The 18570-nt window shown below is 42.6% G+C and overlaps 1 protein-coding gene across 3 annotated transcripts in view; it reads right to left on the bottom strand.

The window, feature by feature from the left end:
* Positions 1 to 18570, bottom strand: part of lhx3 (LIM homeobox 3) — a 158178-nt gene that overhangs the window by 51399 nt on the left and 88209 nt on the right. For 2 of the 3 annotated variants that reach the window (XM_041194124.1, XM_041194125.1), the window contains one exon: positions 13704 to 17069. The exons of the other annotated variant lie outside the window; for it this stretch is intronic. In XM_041194124.1, coding sequence (XP_041050058.1) covers positions 16498 to 17069 — 572 coding nt within the window. In that variant the 3' untranslated portion in view covers positions 13704 to 16497. Of the gene's footprint in view, positions 1 to 13703; positions 17070 to 18570 lie in introns of those variants that run through there. 3 annotated transcript variants of the gene reach the window in all.

Genomic DNA, 18570 nt, shown 5'->3' with positions numbered 1-18570 from the left:
ATAAGTATGGTCTGTCAGCCTGTCTGTCTGTCTATCTATCTATCTATCTATCTATCTATCTATCTATCTATCTATCTACTATTGCGGGGAATCAAAAACAAGAGAACATAATCTTAACATTTAGAACTAGTCCATTCAGGAGCGAAATCAGGGAGCACTTTTTCACACAAAGTGCGCCATAATTCTGGGTTTCACTCCCCCCAAAATGCTGTAGATACTGAGGGACAAATGAAGCTTCCAACACGGAATTTGGTGGACTTTTTATTAAGTACGGGATATGGAACAAGGCTGAGCAAATGGGATTGAGGTGCACATCAGACATCTGATAGAATAGAGGAGCTGGCTCCAGAGGCTGGGTGACAAATCCCTATTCTTAACGTTCGCATTTCCTTACTTAGAACACTGATACCGAAGGGGTTATTTCACAGTGGTGCTATATTCTCAAATCGTCGGTTTCTTTCGTTAGAATCGTGAATGGCTGTGGCACACACAAATGCATTTCACCGCCACTGATCCCCAACCCAAATACGCACACGTATACACACACACACACAGACACACACAATCATGGTCCCCCTACCCCGCACCACCCCCACCCCCCACCCCCCCCCCCCCCACCTCCAGACACACACACAATCATAGTCCCCTATCCGCCCCTTCCCCTCCTCCCCCCCACACACAAACATTTTTTGGGTTTCTACACTGGCTTTTTCTTTCCAAACATTGAAGTGACCGACATTTAAAGGTCCAATCAAATGTTAGTCGCTGCTGCCGTGACAGTGAACACAATGATAGCTTTGTTATTGTCTGCGTGTCACAAAGTTCACTGCATTATTCAAATATTAATACAAAACGTTCACATGGTCACTTCCAATGATATTTGTTAATGGGGTATTTTAAAAGTATTGGAATGGATGTAAAACACTTAAAATGCTGCCAGTGCTTTTACTGGGTGCTGATGGTTTGTGGGTGCACGGCGGTGGTCTGGTAAACGTGCACTAAGGCAAGTCAGGCCATCACCCCGGCCACTAACCTCAAAAGACATGAGCTGAAATAAATGAAAATCAATATGACTTATTATCCATTTTCCGCGCAGATTTGTACGAGAATGCGACCCTGGTCGTTACTACAGCCAAGGAGGAAGAAGGCGAAGTCTTTAACTTGTGATTATTATAATTGTTGGTCTGGTTGGAGATGGACCATTTCATTTTCTTAATTACACCCACGAGAAGTCACGGCTGAGCTCGACTTAATTAAGGACGGCTCGTGGCATCCGCTGCTGAAGATTTAATGGAGGGACATGGAGTTAAATAACTTGTACAGTCCGTCAAAGCGAGTGTCTGGAAAGACAGAGGGAATGATCCATTAACTGAGCAGCATGTCATTCACTTCATGCTGAATAAGTGTTTAGCGGTTAGTCAGAATCGTTGGATGAAAACGGGGCTCAATAATTTAGTACAATTATCAATTGTAGCACTCGTTAAAATTAGAGAGCGACCGCTTAAAGGCATTTGATACATAATTGTCAGAGACCAAACTCTCAAGCTTATGGATGGATGAAGCCCTGCTCACGCCCAGCCCTGTCACCGTGCTCCCGTTAGACCGCCCAGAATGAATAGCTTACCTGCGATGCATCAGAATATTATGGGAATGCTCAGAAACGAGTGGGGTGGTAAAGGTCGCTCAGTCACTTTAAGGATTCCACTCAATCCTCCCCCTCACCCCCACCCCCCCCCCCCCCCCCCCCCCCCACCCCCCTCCACCCCCACCAAAATAAAAGGAGAGTCAATGTAACCCACGACGATTAGCGGTTGAATTATTCCGGATGTGTTTGACCTGATTCACTTCCAAGTTATGCTCCTTTTGTGAAGTCGAGAAGAAAATTGGTGAAATGCAAACATTAAACTGAAACGTGTGAGCCCGGCTGAGCGATCCCTGAAACTATAGGAGCCCAGGATTCTTCCTTGTAGACAGTAACTTTAACTGTGATTAGTTGCCTATAAATTCATCTGTGCCAGTCAATAGATTCAGAGAGTCCAGACTGGACAACTGGGATTGAAGGGGAAATATTGTCCTCTGTGAAAGAAGCGACACATATTTAGGTTGTTAATACAGATTTGCACATTTATTCAGAAACAATCAGCGTCCTAATAATAAAACGGCTGTTTAAAAGTATCCGGGGTGTTTACAGAATCCCGGTGGATATTTGGGGGGGGGGGGGGTATTTTCTGTGGGTTATTTGTGTCGAAGCTGGTGAAGTAAATGCAGACTATATTGTAAGATCGCTTGGCAAATGATATCCACACAACCTAAACACGGTGTCGTGTTTGCGTGCGGAACAGCACCGCAGAGAATGCGGTGGGCGGCTACGAGAACTGTTGGAAAGTGCCGTCAGGTTTCCCTTTACACGTCATGTAGCTCTGTATCCTTAAACACCCACTTGTGTCGAGGAGGGATCTTTGACATGTATGGGTAGGTGTGCCCGGGAGACCCTGGGTTGAAGATGAGTGAAACCCCATGAAGGACATCTTCGCTCTTTGTTTTAAATCAACGTTCTGCATTTGGTTAATAGAGTACCATGTGACTCTCCTCTAATCTCCCTTTGCTAAGGATAGCCTCCCACTACCCCCAGCAGTTGGGTCTGGCGGCTTGGAGCTGTTGAACGAAAGCAGCCGAAGCCACATTTACTTCCACCCGCAGCAGTTATGAGTTGTCCAACTCAATATAATACCCTTCAAACCCACCCCGAGCCTCCAGTGGCCGAGCTAAAGTCACAGGACAGCCCCTGTGTAAACACTAACGCAAGGGGGTTTTCTTTGGTAATCGCACTTTGGCACTGCTAGCATATTCATCCCGTTTAATCCGTTTACCAGACACTGTGAGAGGATTAATAGTTAGACAAACGCACAGGACGCAGTTTACAAGATTGCAGGGGGGACAGAAGTGCACACATTCTCACTCAATCTAACAAGTCTCTCCCGGTTCGAAGGGGCTCTAAGTGAGAAACTCCTGCGGCGTGTCCAGGTATTTTTCATTATTATTAAACAGAGAGATTGCCAGTCTCTTCCTCTCCAATTAGAAAACGGGCAGACCATAGGCATTTAAAATGTGACACCTTGACTCAAACCCTACATAAAAGTAAAATACTGCGGGTGCTGGAAATCTGAAATAAAAACAGAAAATGCTGGAAAAACTCAGCAGGTCTGGCAGCCTCTGTGGAGAGAGAAGCAGAGTTAACGTTTCGAGTCCGTATGACCTTTGTCCAGAGCTGAAGAGAAGCAGTTTCTATATAATCTGGCTACACCTGATCTCTTTACATGTAGTTGCACCTGGAGCCTGTTTTCTGTGCATCACCGTGTCCGCTGGCGCAGGTCTGTATCATTTAGTCCTGAACAAGCTGGAAATTATGGACAGAGGTTGCAGTCCTCGGCCCTTTGTGGAGCAGCATCTCTATATGAGGTAAAGTGCTGAGCGAGTCGGTTAAGGAGCTCGTTCCGATTCGAAAGCGGGCGGCTGTCGGCTGAGCATGTGCACTTCCCTCCAAAAACATCTTTGACTTCATTTTCCCCACTCGTTGAGTGGTAGCCCAGCCCACTTCCTACTCAACCTTCGAATATTCACGAGATCGTATTACAGTCCTGCAAAACCCGCTTTGTTTAGTTGTTTAAATAATTGTTGTGTGCAAGTGAATGCGAATATTTGTGTATGTGGTCACCGCTGTGAATGTGTAACTGTGTGTGTTTAGTGTGTCTCAATGTGCATCTGTGTGAGGGTATGAGTTTTTGTCTGTATGCCTGTGTGTGTATGAGTGGCGTGTCTGTGTGCCTGTGTGAGTGTGTGGTTCTGCGTCAGTCAGTGTGTGTCTGTGCGGAAGTGATTGTGTATATGGGAATGTGTGTGAATGTGTCTGTGTATGAGTGTGTGACTATATGAATGTGTCTATGTGAGTGTATGCCTGAGTGTGTCTGTGTGCATGTATGTATGTTTGTGTCTATGCAAATGAGGGTGTATATTTGTAGGCGTCTGTGTGTGTCTGTAAATGAGCATGTACATGCATGTGAGTGTGAGTCTATGTGAGAGTATGTATATGCATATGTATGTGCATATATATGGTCCAGTAAATTACGCACAGACATGGAGATAAACTCCAGGAAAGATGTGAAACTTCAACTATGTCGCCTTAAATTCAAAACCAAAATCACCCCATCCTCAGTCATGGAGCTTCAGCAAGCAGATGGCACTTGTGCATGCGCTCACTCAGAAACTGAGCTCCTGGTCACTGTCGACTCCTTTTCCAAAACATATGAGAAAATGGACCTTTCACTAAACTCCCGGAAAACAAAGGTCCTCTTCCAACCAGCTCCCACAAAACAACATCTCCCTTCATTAGTTAAGATTAACAGTGAGGCCCTGGAAAATGTGAACCTTTCCATTTTCTTAGGAGCCTCCTCCTGAGGAAGGTGATATATACGATGAAATTCATCATCGCCTTCAATGTGCCAGCTCAGCTTTCAATTGACTGAGGAACAAAGTATTTGAAGAACAGGTTCTCAAACTCAAGACTAAGGTCATGCATCTACTGGAAAACAGTAATTCCTGCACTCCTGTATGCTTTGGAGATGGACAACCTACAGCAGGCACCTCAAAGCATTGGAGAAGTACCATCAGCAGTGCCTTCTCAAGATCCTCCAAATCTTGAGGCAAGAAAGCGGGTCCAACAGCAGTGCTTGCTCCCAAGCCAACATGTCCAGTATTGAGGCGCAAATCACTCAAAACCAGTTCTGCTGGGTGGATTACATCATTCATATGCCTGACACCAGATTCCCAGAGTGGCTTTCTTTTTATTCTTTCACAGGATGTGCATGTCGCTGGCTAGGCCAGCATTAGTTGCCCATTCCATATTGCCCTTGAGAAAGTGGGGGTGAGCTGCCTTCTTGACCCACTGCAGTTCATGTGGTATAGGTACACCCATAGTGCTGTTAAGAAGGGAGTTCCAGGATTTTGATCCAGCGATGGTGAAGGAACAGTGATATATTCCCAAGCCAGGATGGTATGTGACTTGGAGGGGAATTTGCAAGTGGTGGTGTTCCCATCTATCTGCTACCCTTGTCCTTCTAGGTGGTAGAGGTCGTGGGTTTGGAAGGTGCTGTTGAAAGAACCTTGGTGAATTGCTGCAGTGCATCTTGCAGATGGTACACAATGCTGCTATTTTGCATCGATGGTGAAGTGAATGCTTAAGATGTGAATGTGGTGCAAATGAAGCAGGCTGTTTTGTCCTGGATGGTGTCAAGATTCTTGAGTATTGTTGAAGCTGCACTCATCCAGGCAAGTGGAGAGTATTCCATCACACCCCTGACTTGTAGATGGTGGACAGGTTACTGAGTTACTCATCACAGAATTCCCAGCCTCTGACCTATTCTTGTAGCCACAGTGATAACATATTTTTGTATTCAATCATGGGATGCAGTCTTCACTGGCTGGGCCAGCATTTATTGCCCATCCCTAGTTGCTTTTGATAGGGTGGTGGTGAGCTGCCTTCTTGAACCACTGCAGTCCATGTGGTGTAGGTACACCCGTAGTGCTGTTAGGGAGGGAGTTCCAGCATTTTGACCCAGTGACAGTGAAGGACAGTGATATATTTCCAAGTCAGGATAGTGAGTGTCTTGAAGGGGAACTTCTAGGTGGTGGTGTTCCCATCTATTTGCTGCCCTAGTCCTTCTAGATGGCAGCGGTCATGGATTTGGAAGGTGCTGTTGAAGAAGCCTTGGTGAATTCCTGCAGTGCATCTTGTAGATGGTACACACTGCTCTATTGTGCGTTGGTGGTGGAGGGAGTGAATGTTTGTGGATGTGGTGCCAATTAGTTGGGCTGCTTTTTTCTGGATGGTGTCAAGCTTCTTGAGTGTTGTGGGAGCTGCACTCATCCAGGCAAGTGGGGAGTGACTTATGTCTTGGACAGGCTTTGGGGAGTCAGGAGATGGGTTATTCATCACACAATTCCTAGCCTCAGACCTGCTTTTGTAACCATTGTGTTTATACGTCTAGTGCAGTTCTGTTTCTGGTCAATGGTAACCCCCCAGGATGTTGATAAGGGGGATTCAGTGATGGTAATGCCATTGAACATCAAGGGGCGATGATTGGATTCTCTCTTGTTGGAGATAGTCATTGCCTGATTTGTGTGGCGCAAATGTTACTTGCCACTTGTCAGCTCAAGCCTGAATATTGCCCAGGTCTTGCTGCATTTGGACACAGGCTGCTTCAGTATCTGAGGAGTCACGAATGGTGCTGAACATTGTGCAGTCATCAGCGAATATCCCCACTTCTGACCTTATGATGGAAGGAAGGTCATTGATGAAGCAGCTGAAGATGGTTGGGCTGAGGACACTACCCTGAGGAACTCCTGCGGTGATGTCCTGGAGCTGAGATGACTGACCCCCAACAATGACAACAATCTTCTTTTGTGTTAGGTATGACTCCAACCAGTGGATGGTTTTCCCCCTGATTCCCATTGACTCTAGTTTTGCTAGGGCTCCTTGCTGCCACACTCTGTCAAATGCTGTCTTGATGTAAAGGGCAGTCATTCACACCTCACCTCTGGAGTTCAGTTCTTTTATCCATGTTTGAACCAAGGCTCTAATGAGGTCAGGAGCTGAGTGGCCCTGGCAGAACTGAAACTGGGCATCAGTGAGCAGGTTATTGCTAACCCCTTCCGTTACTTTACTGATAATCAAGAGTCGACTGATGGGGCGGTAATTGGCTGTGTTGGATTTGTCCTGCTTTTTGTGTACAGTACATACCCGGGCAATTTTCCACATAGCCGGTTATGTGCCAGTGTTGTAGTTGTACTGATACGGCTTGGTTAGGGGTGTGGCCAGTTCTGGAGCACAAGTCTTCAGTACTATTGCCGAATATTGTCAGGGACCATAGCCTTTGCAGTATCCAGTGCCTTCAGCCGTTTCATGATATCACGTGGAGTGAATCGAATTGGCTGAAGACTGGCATCTGTGATGCTTGGGACCTCCGGAGGAGGACGAGATGTATCAAATACTCAGCACTTCTGGCTGAAGATAGCCGCGAATGCTTCAGCCTTATCTTTTGCACTGATGTGCTGGGCTCCTCCATCATTGCGGATGGGGATATTTGTGGAGCCACCTCCTCCAGTGAGTTGTTTAATTGTCCACCACCATTCATGGCTGGACGTGGCAGGACTGCAGAGCTTAGATCTGACTTGTTGGTTGTGGGATCGCTTAGCACTGTCTTTCACTTGCTGCTAATGCTGTTTGGCACACAAGTAGTCCTGTGTTATAGCTTCAACAGGTTGACACCTCATTTTTAGGTATGCCTGGTGCTGCTCCTGGTATGCCCTCCTGTACTCTTCATTGAACCAGGGTTGATCCCCTGGCTTGATGGTAATGGTAGAGTGGGGGATATGCCAGATCATGATGTTACAGATTGTGTTCGAGTACAATGCTGCTGCTGCTGATGGCCCACAGCGCCTCATGGATGCCCAGTCTTGAGTTGCTAGATCTGTTTGAAATCTATCCCATTTAGCATGGTGGTAGTACCACACAACACAATGGAGGGTATCCTCAATGTGAAGGCGTGACTTTGTCTCCACAATGACTATGAGGTGGTCACTCCTTCCGACACGGTCATGGACAGATGCATCTGCGGCAGGCAGATTTGTGAGGATGAGGTCATGCATGCTTTTCCCTCTTGTTGGTTCCCTCACCACCTGCTGCAGACCCAGTCTAGTGGCTATGTCATTTAGGACTTGGCTAGCTCAGTCAGTAGTGGTGCTACCGAGCCACTCTTGGTGATGGACATTGAAGCCCCCCCAGCCAGAGTACATTCTGCACCCTTGCCATCTTCAGTGCTTTCTCCAAGTTGTGTTCAACATGGAGGAGAACTGATTCATCAGCTGTCATTTCCAGTGCCAGGTGGTCCATCTGATTTCATTCCTTTTTTGTGACTTTGTAGCGGTTTGTTACAACTGAGTGCTTGCTAGGCCATTTCAGGGGCCATTTCAAGAGTCAACCACATTGCTGTTGGTCTGGCGTCATATGTAGGCCAGGCCAGGTCCATCCCTTAAGGGCATTAGTGAATCAGATGGGTTTTTACAACAATTGACACTGGTTTCATGGTCATCATCAGACTTTTAATCCCAGATTTTTATTGAATTCAAATTCCACCACCTGCCATGGCAGGATTCGCACCCAGGTCCCCAGAGCATTACTCTGGCTCTCTGGGTTATGAGTCCAGCAACAATACTACTATGCAATCGCCCTCCTTACATGGCTGATCCAGTTCTGTTTCTGGTCAATGGTAACCCCCAGGATGTTGATAGTGGGGGATTCAATGATGATAATGCCATTGAATGTCAAGGGTGGATAGTTATCGCCTGGCAACTGTGTGACACAAATGTCACTTGCCACTTATCGGCTCAAGATTGAATGTTGCCTAGATTTTGTTGCATATGGGCATGGACTACTTCAGTTTCTGAGGAGTCGCGAATGATGCTGAACATTGTGCAATCATCAGCGAGCATCCCACTCCTGACTTTATGATGGAAGGAAGGTAATTGATGAAGCAGCTGAAGATGGTTGGACCAAGGATGCCACCCTGAGGAACTCCTGTAGTGTTGTCCTGGAACGGAGATGACTGACCTCCAACAACCACAACCATCTTCCTTTGTGCTAGGTATGACTTCAAACAGTGGACAATTTCCCCCCTGATTCCATTGACGCCAGTTTTGTTGGGGTGCCTTGATGCCACACTCAGTCAAATGCTGCCTTGATGTCAAGGGCAGTCACTCTCACCTCACCTCAGGAGTTCAGCTCTTTTGTCCATGTTTGAATCAAGGCTGTATTAAGGTCAGGAGCTGAGTGGCCTTGGTGGAACCAAACTGAGCATCAGTGAGCAGGTTATTGCTAAGTAAGTACCATTTGATAACACTGTCAGCGACACCTTCCATCACTTTGATGATGGTTGAGAGAAGGCTGAGGGGGTGGGAATTGTTTGGGTTGAACTTGTCTTGCTTTTTGTGGACAGGACATACCTGGTCAATTTTCCAGATTGCTGGGTAGATACCAGTGTTGTAGCTGTACTGCAATAGCTTGGCTAAGGGCATGGCCCGTTCTGGAGCACAAGTCTTCATTACTGTTGCCATAATGTTGTCAGTGCCCATAGTCTTTGCGGTAGGCAGTGCTTTCAGCTGTTCCTGTTATTACATGGAGTGGATTGAAGTGCCTGAAGACTGGTATCTGTGATGCTGGGGAGCTCAGGAGAAGACCGAGATGAATCATCCAGTCGGCACTTCTGGCTGAAGATGGTTGCAAATGCTTCAGCCTTGTTATTTGTACTGATATGTTGGGCTCACCCATCATCAAGGATGGGAATATTTGTGGAGTCTTCTACACCTGTTTAATTGTCCATCACCATTCATGAGGGGATATGGCAGGATTGCAGAGCTTGGATCTGATCTGTTGGTTATGGGACCGCTTGGCTCTGTCTATTGCAAGCTGCTTCTTCTGTTTGGCATGGAAGTAGTCCTGTGATGTAGCATCACTAGGTTGACACCTCGTTTTTAGGCATGCTTGGTGTTCTCTATGCAATAGAAATTAAAAACCAAACCCACCTAAATTTGAGAGAAGCCCCACAGTTATCTCAGAGAATGGCAATCCTATTAATGATGAGGCTGAATGCCTGTTAATTCTGGGGAATGAGACACATTTTCAGGCAGGTTTCTGTCTGTGGTTATACACTCAATCCAACCTTGCTGAAAGATGGTTTTGAGGGAACATTAGTACAAATAAAGCTCTCTCACAACATGTAGCATTTAAGTCTTAGTTTGGATTCAACAGCATAAGTCCAATCACAACAACAGTCAAATTCCCAGGTTTATGTTAATTTACTAATGTAAAAAATATAAGTAATGAATAGAAACTTTAAAACATTTTAGAAGGTGCCTAATACATATAATGCTAAGTTAAAAGGAAGTTATTTTATACAAAGGCCAATGATAATAAAAATTCATCACACTGACCTTCATTTTCTATTTTTTAAACAAGTGATATAACAAAGGCTAATGAGGCTGTGACTATATAATAGACAATAAGCCAAATGCATTGTATTTTTGGAGCAAGCATAATGGGATATAAACTGCTCTGTGGCAGTAGGATCTCTTTAAAACACATCGGGAAGTATCCAGGTCTATGGAATCAGAAAACAGGTCCCATTAGCTATTTCATTGAAAATCAAATTCCTCTACTTCGTTTCAGTTAACCTGTCTGCTCAAAGTATTTTCAGCCCATATAACCACAACTTGAATTTATATATTGACTTTAACACAGTAAAATGTCCCAAGGCAATAGAAGCAGTTTGAAACAAGTTTTGATACCAAGCCACACAAGGAAATTAGGGAAGGTGACTAAAAGCTTGGAAAAGATGTTGGCTTTAAGGGTCATCTGAAGGAAAGAAAGAGAGGTAGAGAGGCAAAATGATTTAGGGAGGAAATCCAGAGGTTTGGGCCATGGCAAGTGAAGGACAATGCTTAGATAAATTTGTTGTGTCTTATCACCTTAAGTAGCTATTTTCTTTCTGCTACTATTCTGGTCACATGGAGCAGCCGGAGATGAAGTCACTTTATCAGTCAAGATCTTGAACAAGCATTGAATGCAGGAGGGGGCATGGGCAGGCAGGGATATATTAGTGGAAAATAGAACTTGAAATTCAGTGTGTGTGTGTGTGTACAAACATCTGGTCAGATGGTGGAGCAATTCCCCTTTAAATCTCACAAATAGCAGGTTACATAAACATTCCCTTTTCATTTTAAAATTGCACCCAGGCAATTAGACCTTTAATTTTGAGATGTGGGCATCGCTAGCTAAGCCAGCTTTTATTGCCCATCCCTAATTGTCCTCGAGAAGGTGGTAGGGAGCTGCCTTCTTGAACCGCTGTAGTCCATGTGGTATAGGTACACCCACAGTGCTGTTAGGGAGGGAGTTCCAGGGTTTTGGCCCAGCGACAGTGAATGAACAGCGATATATTTCCAAGTCAGGATGGTGTGGCGTGGTGGGGAACTTCCCATCTGTCAAATGCCCTCATCCTTCCAGATGGTAGCAGTCCTGGGTTTGAAAGATGCTGTCGAAAGAACCCTAGTGAGATTCTGCAATGCATTCTAAGACTAAGTTGTTACAGAATATAAATTTACAGTTGAGAGTCATAAATGAGAATTACACATCCACTATGTTACTGAAACTAAAACATTCCAAGACCATTGGAATTCCAAATTCTACACCAGTGTTTAATAATATATTGACATTTGCAATTACGTTCATTTATATCTTAAAAACTTTACAACCGCATATACCTCAGGTCTGCACAACCTATTTTGTCATGCTTTCATTAAGCTTTACATATTAACTTTTTGTATTATAAATTCTTTGTACCCACATTTATAATTGTATTTGCTTACGTGAATTCATCAGTGATTGCAGTCTGGCCACTGGGCTTCCAGAGCTCAAAATAATTTCTGAAAATGCTTTTATTGCTGTTTTCTCAGTAACAAATTTCTAACAAAAACAGAAAATGCTGGAAAAACGCAGCAGGTCTGGCAGCATCTGTGGAGAGAGAAACAGGGTTAACGTTTCTGAGGAAGAGTCACATGGGCTCATAACGATAACTCTATTTCTTTCTCCACAGATGCTGCCAGATGAGTTTTTCCAGCATGTTCTGTTTTTATTTCAAATTTCCAGCATCCACAGTATTTTGCTTTTAACAAATCTCATGTCCAAAATAATTTTAAAACATTATTTCACTACATGATTAAATATACCTATTACATTGTGCCTTCATGTTTTACTGTCCCCAATAAGAACTTCACTTGATGGACTTAGCCTCACCTGAAAGACGTGATACTTTGGCACAGTTGAGAATGTATTTGGGTTTGAACTCTGTGCATGTGCAAACACCTAATTTCCAACAATACATTAAAAACAGAAACATATACTGGTGGAATATTTTTCTTTAGATTTTATCATTTTCTGTTCAATAACCTCAAATAGTTTTTGGAAAACAAAGTCACATTTCAAAAACTTTATTGACGTCAAATTTAAACTGTACTTTTTTAAAGTGAGGAATGAACATGTACCTCCGATGTTTGCCCAAAACGAAATCTTCAAAGTATGTTCAGTAAATAGTGATAAAGGGCCCTTATTCACTTATATATCATTTAAAAAGGACACTGGTTGAATGTTGAAACAAACTAATCGTCTCAACTGTGTTTTGCTCACACCGCGTACAAACTAAATGAAAGTGCACAAGACCAGCTGGTCCATTGATTCTATCCCAGCCAGGAAATCTAACTTTTATACACTGCACCCACCTGCTCCCACAGTCCCAGTAAAACCAAGTGATAAAGCTTCAGCCCAGCTTAGGGTAAAATATATTGGAAATTCGCCTGTTACCTGAATGCGATCAAACAAACTCCAGGAGACCATAGTGACTGGGTGCCAGCTCTCTTCTATTGGCCATTTCTAGGAACTCAGCCAGCATACTACTGAATGCTTCTAGCGGGCACACATTTACTGCAGAAGCCAGCAATTAGTGCCACAGGACAATAACTCCACAAAAAGTACCCGAGAATCATTTAGGTCCAGAACTGACTAACTTATAATGTCCCAGTCCTTCCTAAACTAATAAAGCTAAAATAGTCGATTCACCGGGAAAAGATCCGATTCTATCATAATTTTAAAGATCTCAATTTCCTTGAAGTCGATGCTTTTCTAAATTAAAAAGCTTCAGCTTTGTTAGTCTACAATGGTAACAGGGTGCAATTAAATTAGACTAGTAGTCCTCTTCACCCCCCAAACATGATTTTGTTCCATCATGTGGCACTTTTAACTCTAGTGACATCACCTTAGACTACACTTTTACCTTGACAAGCCATTTGCAAAACCAGACTAGTTTTTTTTTTACATAATTTAACTTTCTTTCCCATTATTTTGAGCACCAATAACTCTTATGAGTGAACTTTGCAATCAAAGATGAAGTGTATCAGCACTGGTGACTAAAAATGCTTTTTGACCTGGTATTATGAAATATTCCCCACTATAAAAAGTAAAGCTTTGAGAGGTTGTGGAAAGTGCTATACAACTGCAATTTCTTTCTATTAGTGTAACCTATTTGTCATTAAATTTAAACAAACTGAGAAACCACTTTAAGGTAGCAGCACACTAGCTGAAGTTGAACTATTCTTACAACTGTCTTGCTGGCTCCTTGCTAGTAAGGTTTAACCAGTATTCAGTAAGCTGGTGAATGTCACTTGAGTTGTTATATTTTGCACATGGTCCATTTGTTGCACTGCACGATACGTTTTAGATTGCTGTGTAACTTTGAGGGAATGCTACAGGTCAGTACAGTTATGTGCTTGTATACACGCATGCACAGAACCTGGTCTTTGCTGAGTGAGATGCAGTAAGTATTACTTGAGTCTGGAGCCCCACACTGCTCTCTTTACCTGTAGAAATAACAATGAACGTTAAGCTTTTCCAAGTGTTTATTATGTGGGGCAGATGTCTGAAAGCCAATCATTACATCCAAACACGCAAGCAAGTGTTGATATTAAGAATCAGAGTGAGGAATTTCACTGCTTTTTTAAAATAACAGCCAGGAGTTAACTGTATAAATACAGAGACTTACAAGTTCTTTGCAGAGTAATTTATTTCAAATAGGATGAAATATCTTTCAATTTCTTTTCAGTACAAAAGATTGCCTACATTTTCTGCTAATGAAAATATACAGCATTGACTGACACATGTCAGAGTACAACAGTTTCAGTGAGCTGGACAAGGCAGCTATGAACAAAATAAATAAATTCAATTATGATCTTTAGGAAACGTTTCCAAAGTGAAGGCAGCTTTTCTGAATGAACAAATTGCACCCAGTCTGTTCAAAAAATGCAACAGGTGAAATACAGAATGGAAACTTCCTCCAGTGGCATAACAGAATCTCTGGAGAAGCTTCAGGCAGGTTTGGGGTGATATTTCACTGGATAATACTGCAGATAATTCTACTGAACCTTCTATTAAAAAAATAATTTTGAAGAGGAGTCAAGTAAAGGGATGGGGGAGGGGAAGGAAATACAAGGTAATTGGTCCCTTCCTCAAAGTTGGTCAGCTATTTAACACACACCTTTAAAATTCAAACAGGATCATTCTCTGCCTGAAGTAGTATGTGAACTTGCTGGCATTTGATCTCAGCACATGCTGTAGACATCACAATCCGCCTGTTTCATTGCAAAAAACTACAAAAACAGGGTCCGTCTTTTGAAGTACATGAATATATTTCAGGCAATTGTATGTCAGACTGTATCACAAATCTGATATCGGTGTCAGTTGCCAACCCCCACCCCTCTCCCCTCAGAAACCTACCCTGGGCCCATATCATGGCCATGTGCGTTAGCTCCAATAGCAATCTCCCTATTAACTACTGTACTAGTGCAACATTAGATACACTCTTTCTGTTATGGCCTCTTAAAATCAGGCAGTTATATTTTGTAACAAATCTAAAGACTTTTTTTAAAAAAGGGATGGTTGGAACTGACAGTGGGGCAACTTTTGCACCATAGCCTAGAAAACAAGGAACTTAACACGATTAACAAGGGCTATTTTCAAATCTCTGCAAAAGGAGACATTGCCAGAACAGATGACTCTTGGTCAGTGAACATGGGTCAGCCAGTTGAACATCAACAGAAATAGGTCTGTAAACTTAAAATTAATAAATGTAGCATTAGGCAAATCTTGACTTAACACAAGTACCTTGATTCTTTGCAGACAATAGACAGGCAGAAAAATAACTACCCCATTCAGCACCTTTGTTATACAAAACATGTACAAAAACAATGAAATGCCCACGGTAGTGATGCCTCAAAATTCTTTTCACAGGCAGGTAAGCACCCGGCTTTGGTTGGTTCAAGTTCCACTTTAAAGGGGTACAGTTACAACCATTTGTTAAAATAACTGAATGCTTTCATTTCAGGCAAATTTTTTAATTAACATTTTATCATTGAAAAATACACCTTCCAAAAATATAGGCAAAATATTTCATGGATTCTCAGGCGGAATGAAAACTAGAAATTTGAAGAATGGTCCATGGTGGTGTGGGGTTGTCACACGTAAAATACCAGACATAGGGTATTTTAAAAAGTGCATAAGTGTAACAATGAATGCGCTTGATTCAGCAGAGAGGGACTTAAAGTAACTTGACAGGAATAGTTAATTCAGTACTGCTAATGTTTAGGCAATAAAGTGAAGCTATTAGAAAAGATGAAATTGTACATAATCAGAACTGCAATGGCCATGCTGGAACTGTACAAGAAACTGGTCAGATCATAAATGAATTATTGCATTCAATTCTTGCCCAATAGCAAAGAACTTACATGCGAGATGGTGCACAGAGTAAAGACGTTCATCCTTGGTGTAAAGGGGTGCGCTAAAAAAGACTAAAGAAGTTGAAGCTCTCAGGCTAGAGGGTACAAAGTTAGTACATCAGACAAAAACCTACCCTGACAGCCATGCTGAGTAGAAGCACTTCAATGTGCGAATAATGAAAGAATACTTTAAATATTTCAAAAGGTTGTATGAAAATAAAGATTGGTTGGGTGGGGTGGGGGGGGTTGTTTGCGGTGGGTGGTGAGCTGGGGCAGTGAGGGAGCAGGGCGGGGGGGGAATATTTGTGCAATCATGACCTCAGTGTAAGATAAACCTAAGTATCACTTCAAAAGTAGGGGTCGAAATGTAGGGCCAGGAACATATTTAAAATAGTGGAAAACTAATCTGAAACTGTTATTAGCAAGGACTTCCTCTACTCAAGAGTGATGGATGTTTGGAACCAGTTAGGGAGGGCAGCGGAGGCAGATACACTAGGGGGCAGAGGGATGAGTTAAATGTCCATCTCCCATCCCTGACCCATATGAAACAAGCTACACATGCCAGAAAAGTTACAAATTCAGTTCACATCTTTTAGTTGACCTTAAGGAGGAGGAGAAGCAAGATACTTCTCCCCAGAGTTGAACAGCCCGGGACTTATTGTCAAGGCATTACGTGTGAATGAAAGTTGCTTGGGTGAGGTAGCACTAGGTTCCCAGCTTCCATGGAATCAAACCCAGCAAGAATTAGCAGTCAGGAGTGTAGTGGAGAAAAGGGTGAAATGAGTTGTTGGGGCATGTCTGGAAATGCTCTTAAAAGGCAGCCAGGCATTCCAAATCTATTGCTCCTGTTTTTTAATCAGCCAATGGAGGTGGAGTTGCTGCAAAACATATTCACGATCAAGTTACATATTAGAACTAAACTTGCACTTCATCGCTTAGACTGAAATGATAAAAAAAAGTGAAGGTGTGCTCTGGGGAAAACAAAGGTTCACCAATATCCTCACCAGAAGGACGACTAATGCTGCAATATGGACCCATTTTCCTTCTACACCACAGCTGGAAATGGTCCTAAACTAAAGGACAGACATATCTAGTTTTCCACTTTTTGGACCTCATTTGGAAGTAGAAGTACATGATCATGAGGAAAAAACAGGATGCTGCGTACAACATGACACAAAGGCTCATGTCCACATTAGAAAACCCTATTCCAAATAATGAAACGGATTGTTTAAACTCTTTCCTCAGGTTGGCTGCATCCTGGTCTAAATAAATTCTTTTCTGGTTCCTATCAGCTAGATCACTGTTTCCTTGTTTTGTCAAGGCACTGTGTTTTGAGTTTTGGCCTAGGTTCTGGGGGTTGTCTTTTTGCTTCTTGTGGCCATTTCCTAGTTGAGGTGGTGCTTGTTTTTTACCCTCATTTTCATTACTTTCTAGAGCTGGTTGCCTTGCTTTGTTGGCTTGTAATTCATATTCACTATATCTAAACGAAATGTTGTCCACACTGTAATGAGACTTCAAAAATGTCAGAACTTCTTCCTCCTTCCAGGTATGGAGTCCCTGAATCTCTTCATGGCATGTGGGGCAGTGGTCTGGAGTTGGCCATACTACCTTAGGGAACATTGGATCCTCAGTTGGAGCACCTAAAAAGCCAAAAAGAAAACAAAATCAAAATCAATACTTGTATAATATCACAACTGCCAACTCGACAGATCATTTTGAAAACGGATACAAACTTTAAGGATGAAGCTCAAATATGAAAGTCTTTTGGATTTACAGTCTTTTAGATTTTTCTTCTAAATTATACATGTTCGCAAATGAATCAAAAAAGTTTTAACCTTCCTTGCTTGCGCCACTGACGAGGTACCCATAGTACAATCTCAATGGTAAAGACACTGAGCAAAGAGCTCACCATGTAGTAGTGGGATTCTGTTGGATGCATTATAAAATCATCTGCGTATGATCCAGTTGCATCTAAAATTTACAATAATGCCATAACTTGTAATGAGACTGTAAGCTGGAATTCACAAACATCAATGTTTTCTGTTTCATTTGGGATCAGAATGCAGAATAATGTTAAAAAGATAGAATTAAAGGCACTCTGAATGCACACAGCATTTGCAACAAGGTTGATGATTTGAAGGCACAAATTGAGGTAAATGGGTATGATTTAATTGCCATTACAGAGATGTGGCTATAGGGTGACCAAGATTGGGAACTGAATATCCAAGGATATTCGTCAATTAGGAAGGATAGGCAAAATGGAAAAGGAGCTGGGGTAGCAATCTTAATAAGGGACAAGATCAGTACATTAGTAAGAGAGGATCTTGGTTCGAAGGATCAAGATGTATAATCAGTTAGGTGGAGCTAAGAAACAGAAAGGGGCAGCAAACATTGCTGTAAGTTATTTATAGGCCACCAAACAGTAATAGTAATGTTGGGCAAGGTATAAGTCAGGAAATTAGAGATGCATGTAATGTGGGTAATGCAATAATAATGGGCAGCTTCAATTTACGTATAGAGTGGGTAAACCTAATCAGCACTTCGGCACTAATGCTGTGAAAGATGAATTCCTGGAGTGTGTACGAGATAGATGCAGTACATTGAAGAACCAACTAGGGATTGGGTTATTTTAGATTTAGTATTATGTAATGAGAAAGGGCTAATTAATAACATTGCTGTAAAGGAGCCTTTGGGAAATAGTGACCATAATATTAGTGACTTTGACATCAAGTTCGAATATGATACAGTTCATTCTGAAACTAGGGTCTTAAATCTGAACAAGGAAACCTATGAAGGTATGAGAGGCAAGTTGGCTACAGTGGATTGGGAAAATATATTAAAAGATTTGATGGTAGACAGGCAATGGCTAGTATTTAAGAAAGTACTACATGGTTTACAGCAGATATATATTCCTCTAAGGCACAAACACCCATTGGGAAAGGTGAATCAACCGTGGCTAACAAAAGAAGTTAAAGATTGCATTAGATCAAAGGAACTGGCTTATAAGGATGCCAGAAAAATTGGTAAGCCTGAGGATTGAAAGCTATTTAGGAGCCAAAAAAGGATGGCCGGCAAGTAGATCAAGAAAGGGAAAGGAGAAACTAGTGAGAAACAAAGGTGGACTGTAAAAGCTTCTTTAGG

This window comes from Carcharodon carcharias, chromosome 8, assembly GCF_017639515.1.
Source record: "Carcharodon carcharias isolate sCarCar2 chromosome 8, sCarCar2.pri, whole genome shotgun sequence".
Classification (NCBI taxonomy): Eukaryota; Metazoa; Chordata; class Chondrichthyes; order Lamniformes; family Lamnidae; genus Carcharodon; species Carcharodon carcharias.
This window is presented reverse-complemented; position numbering and strand designations above follow the sequence as displayed.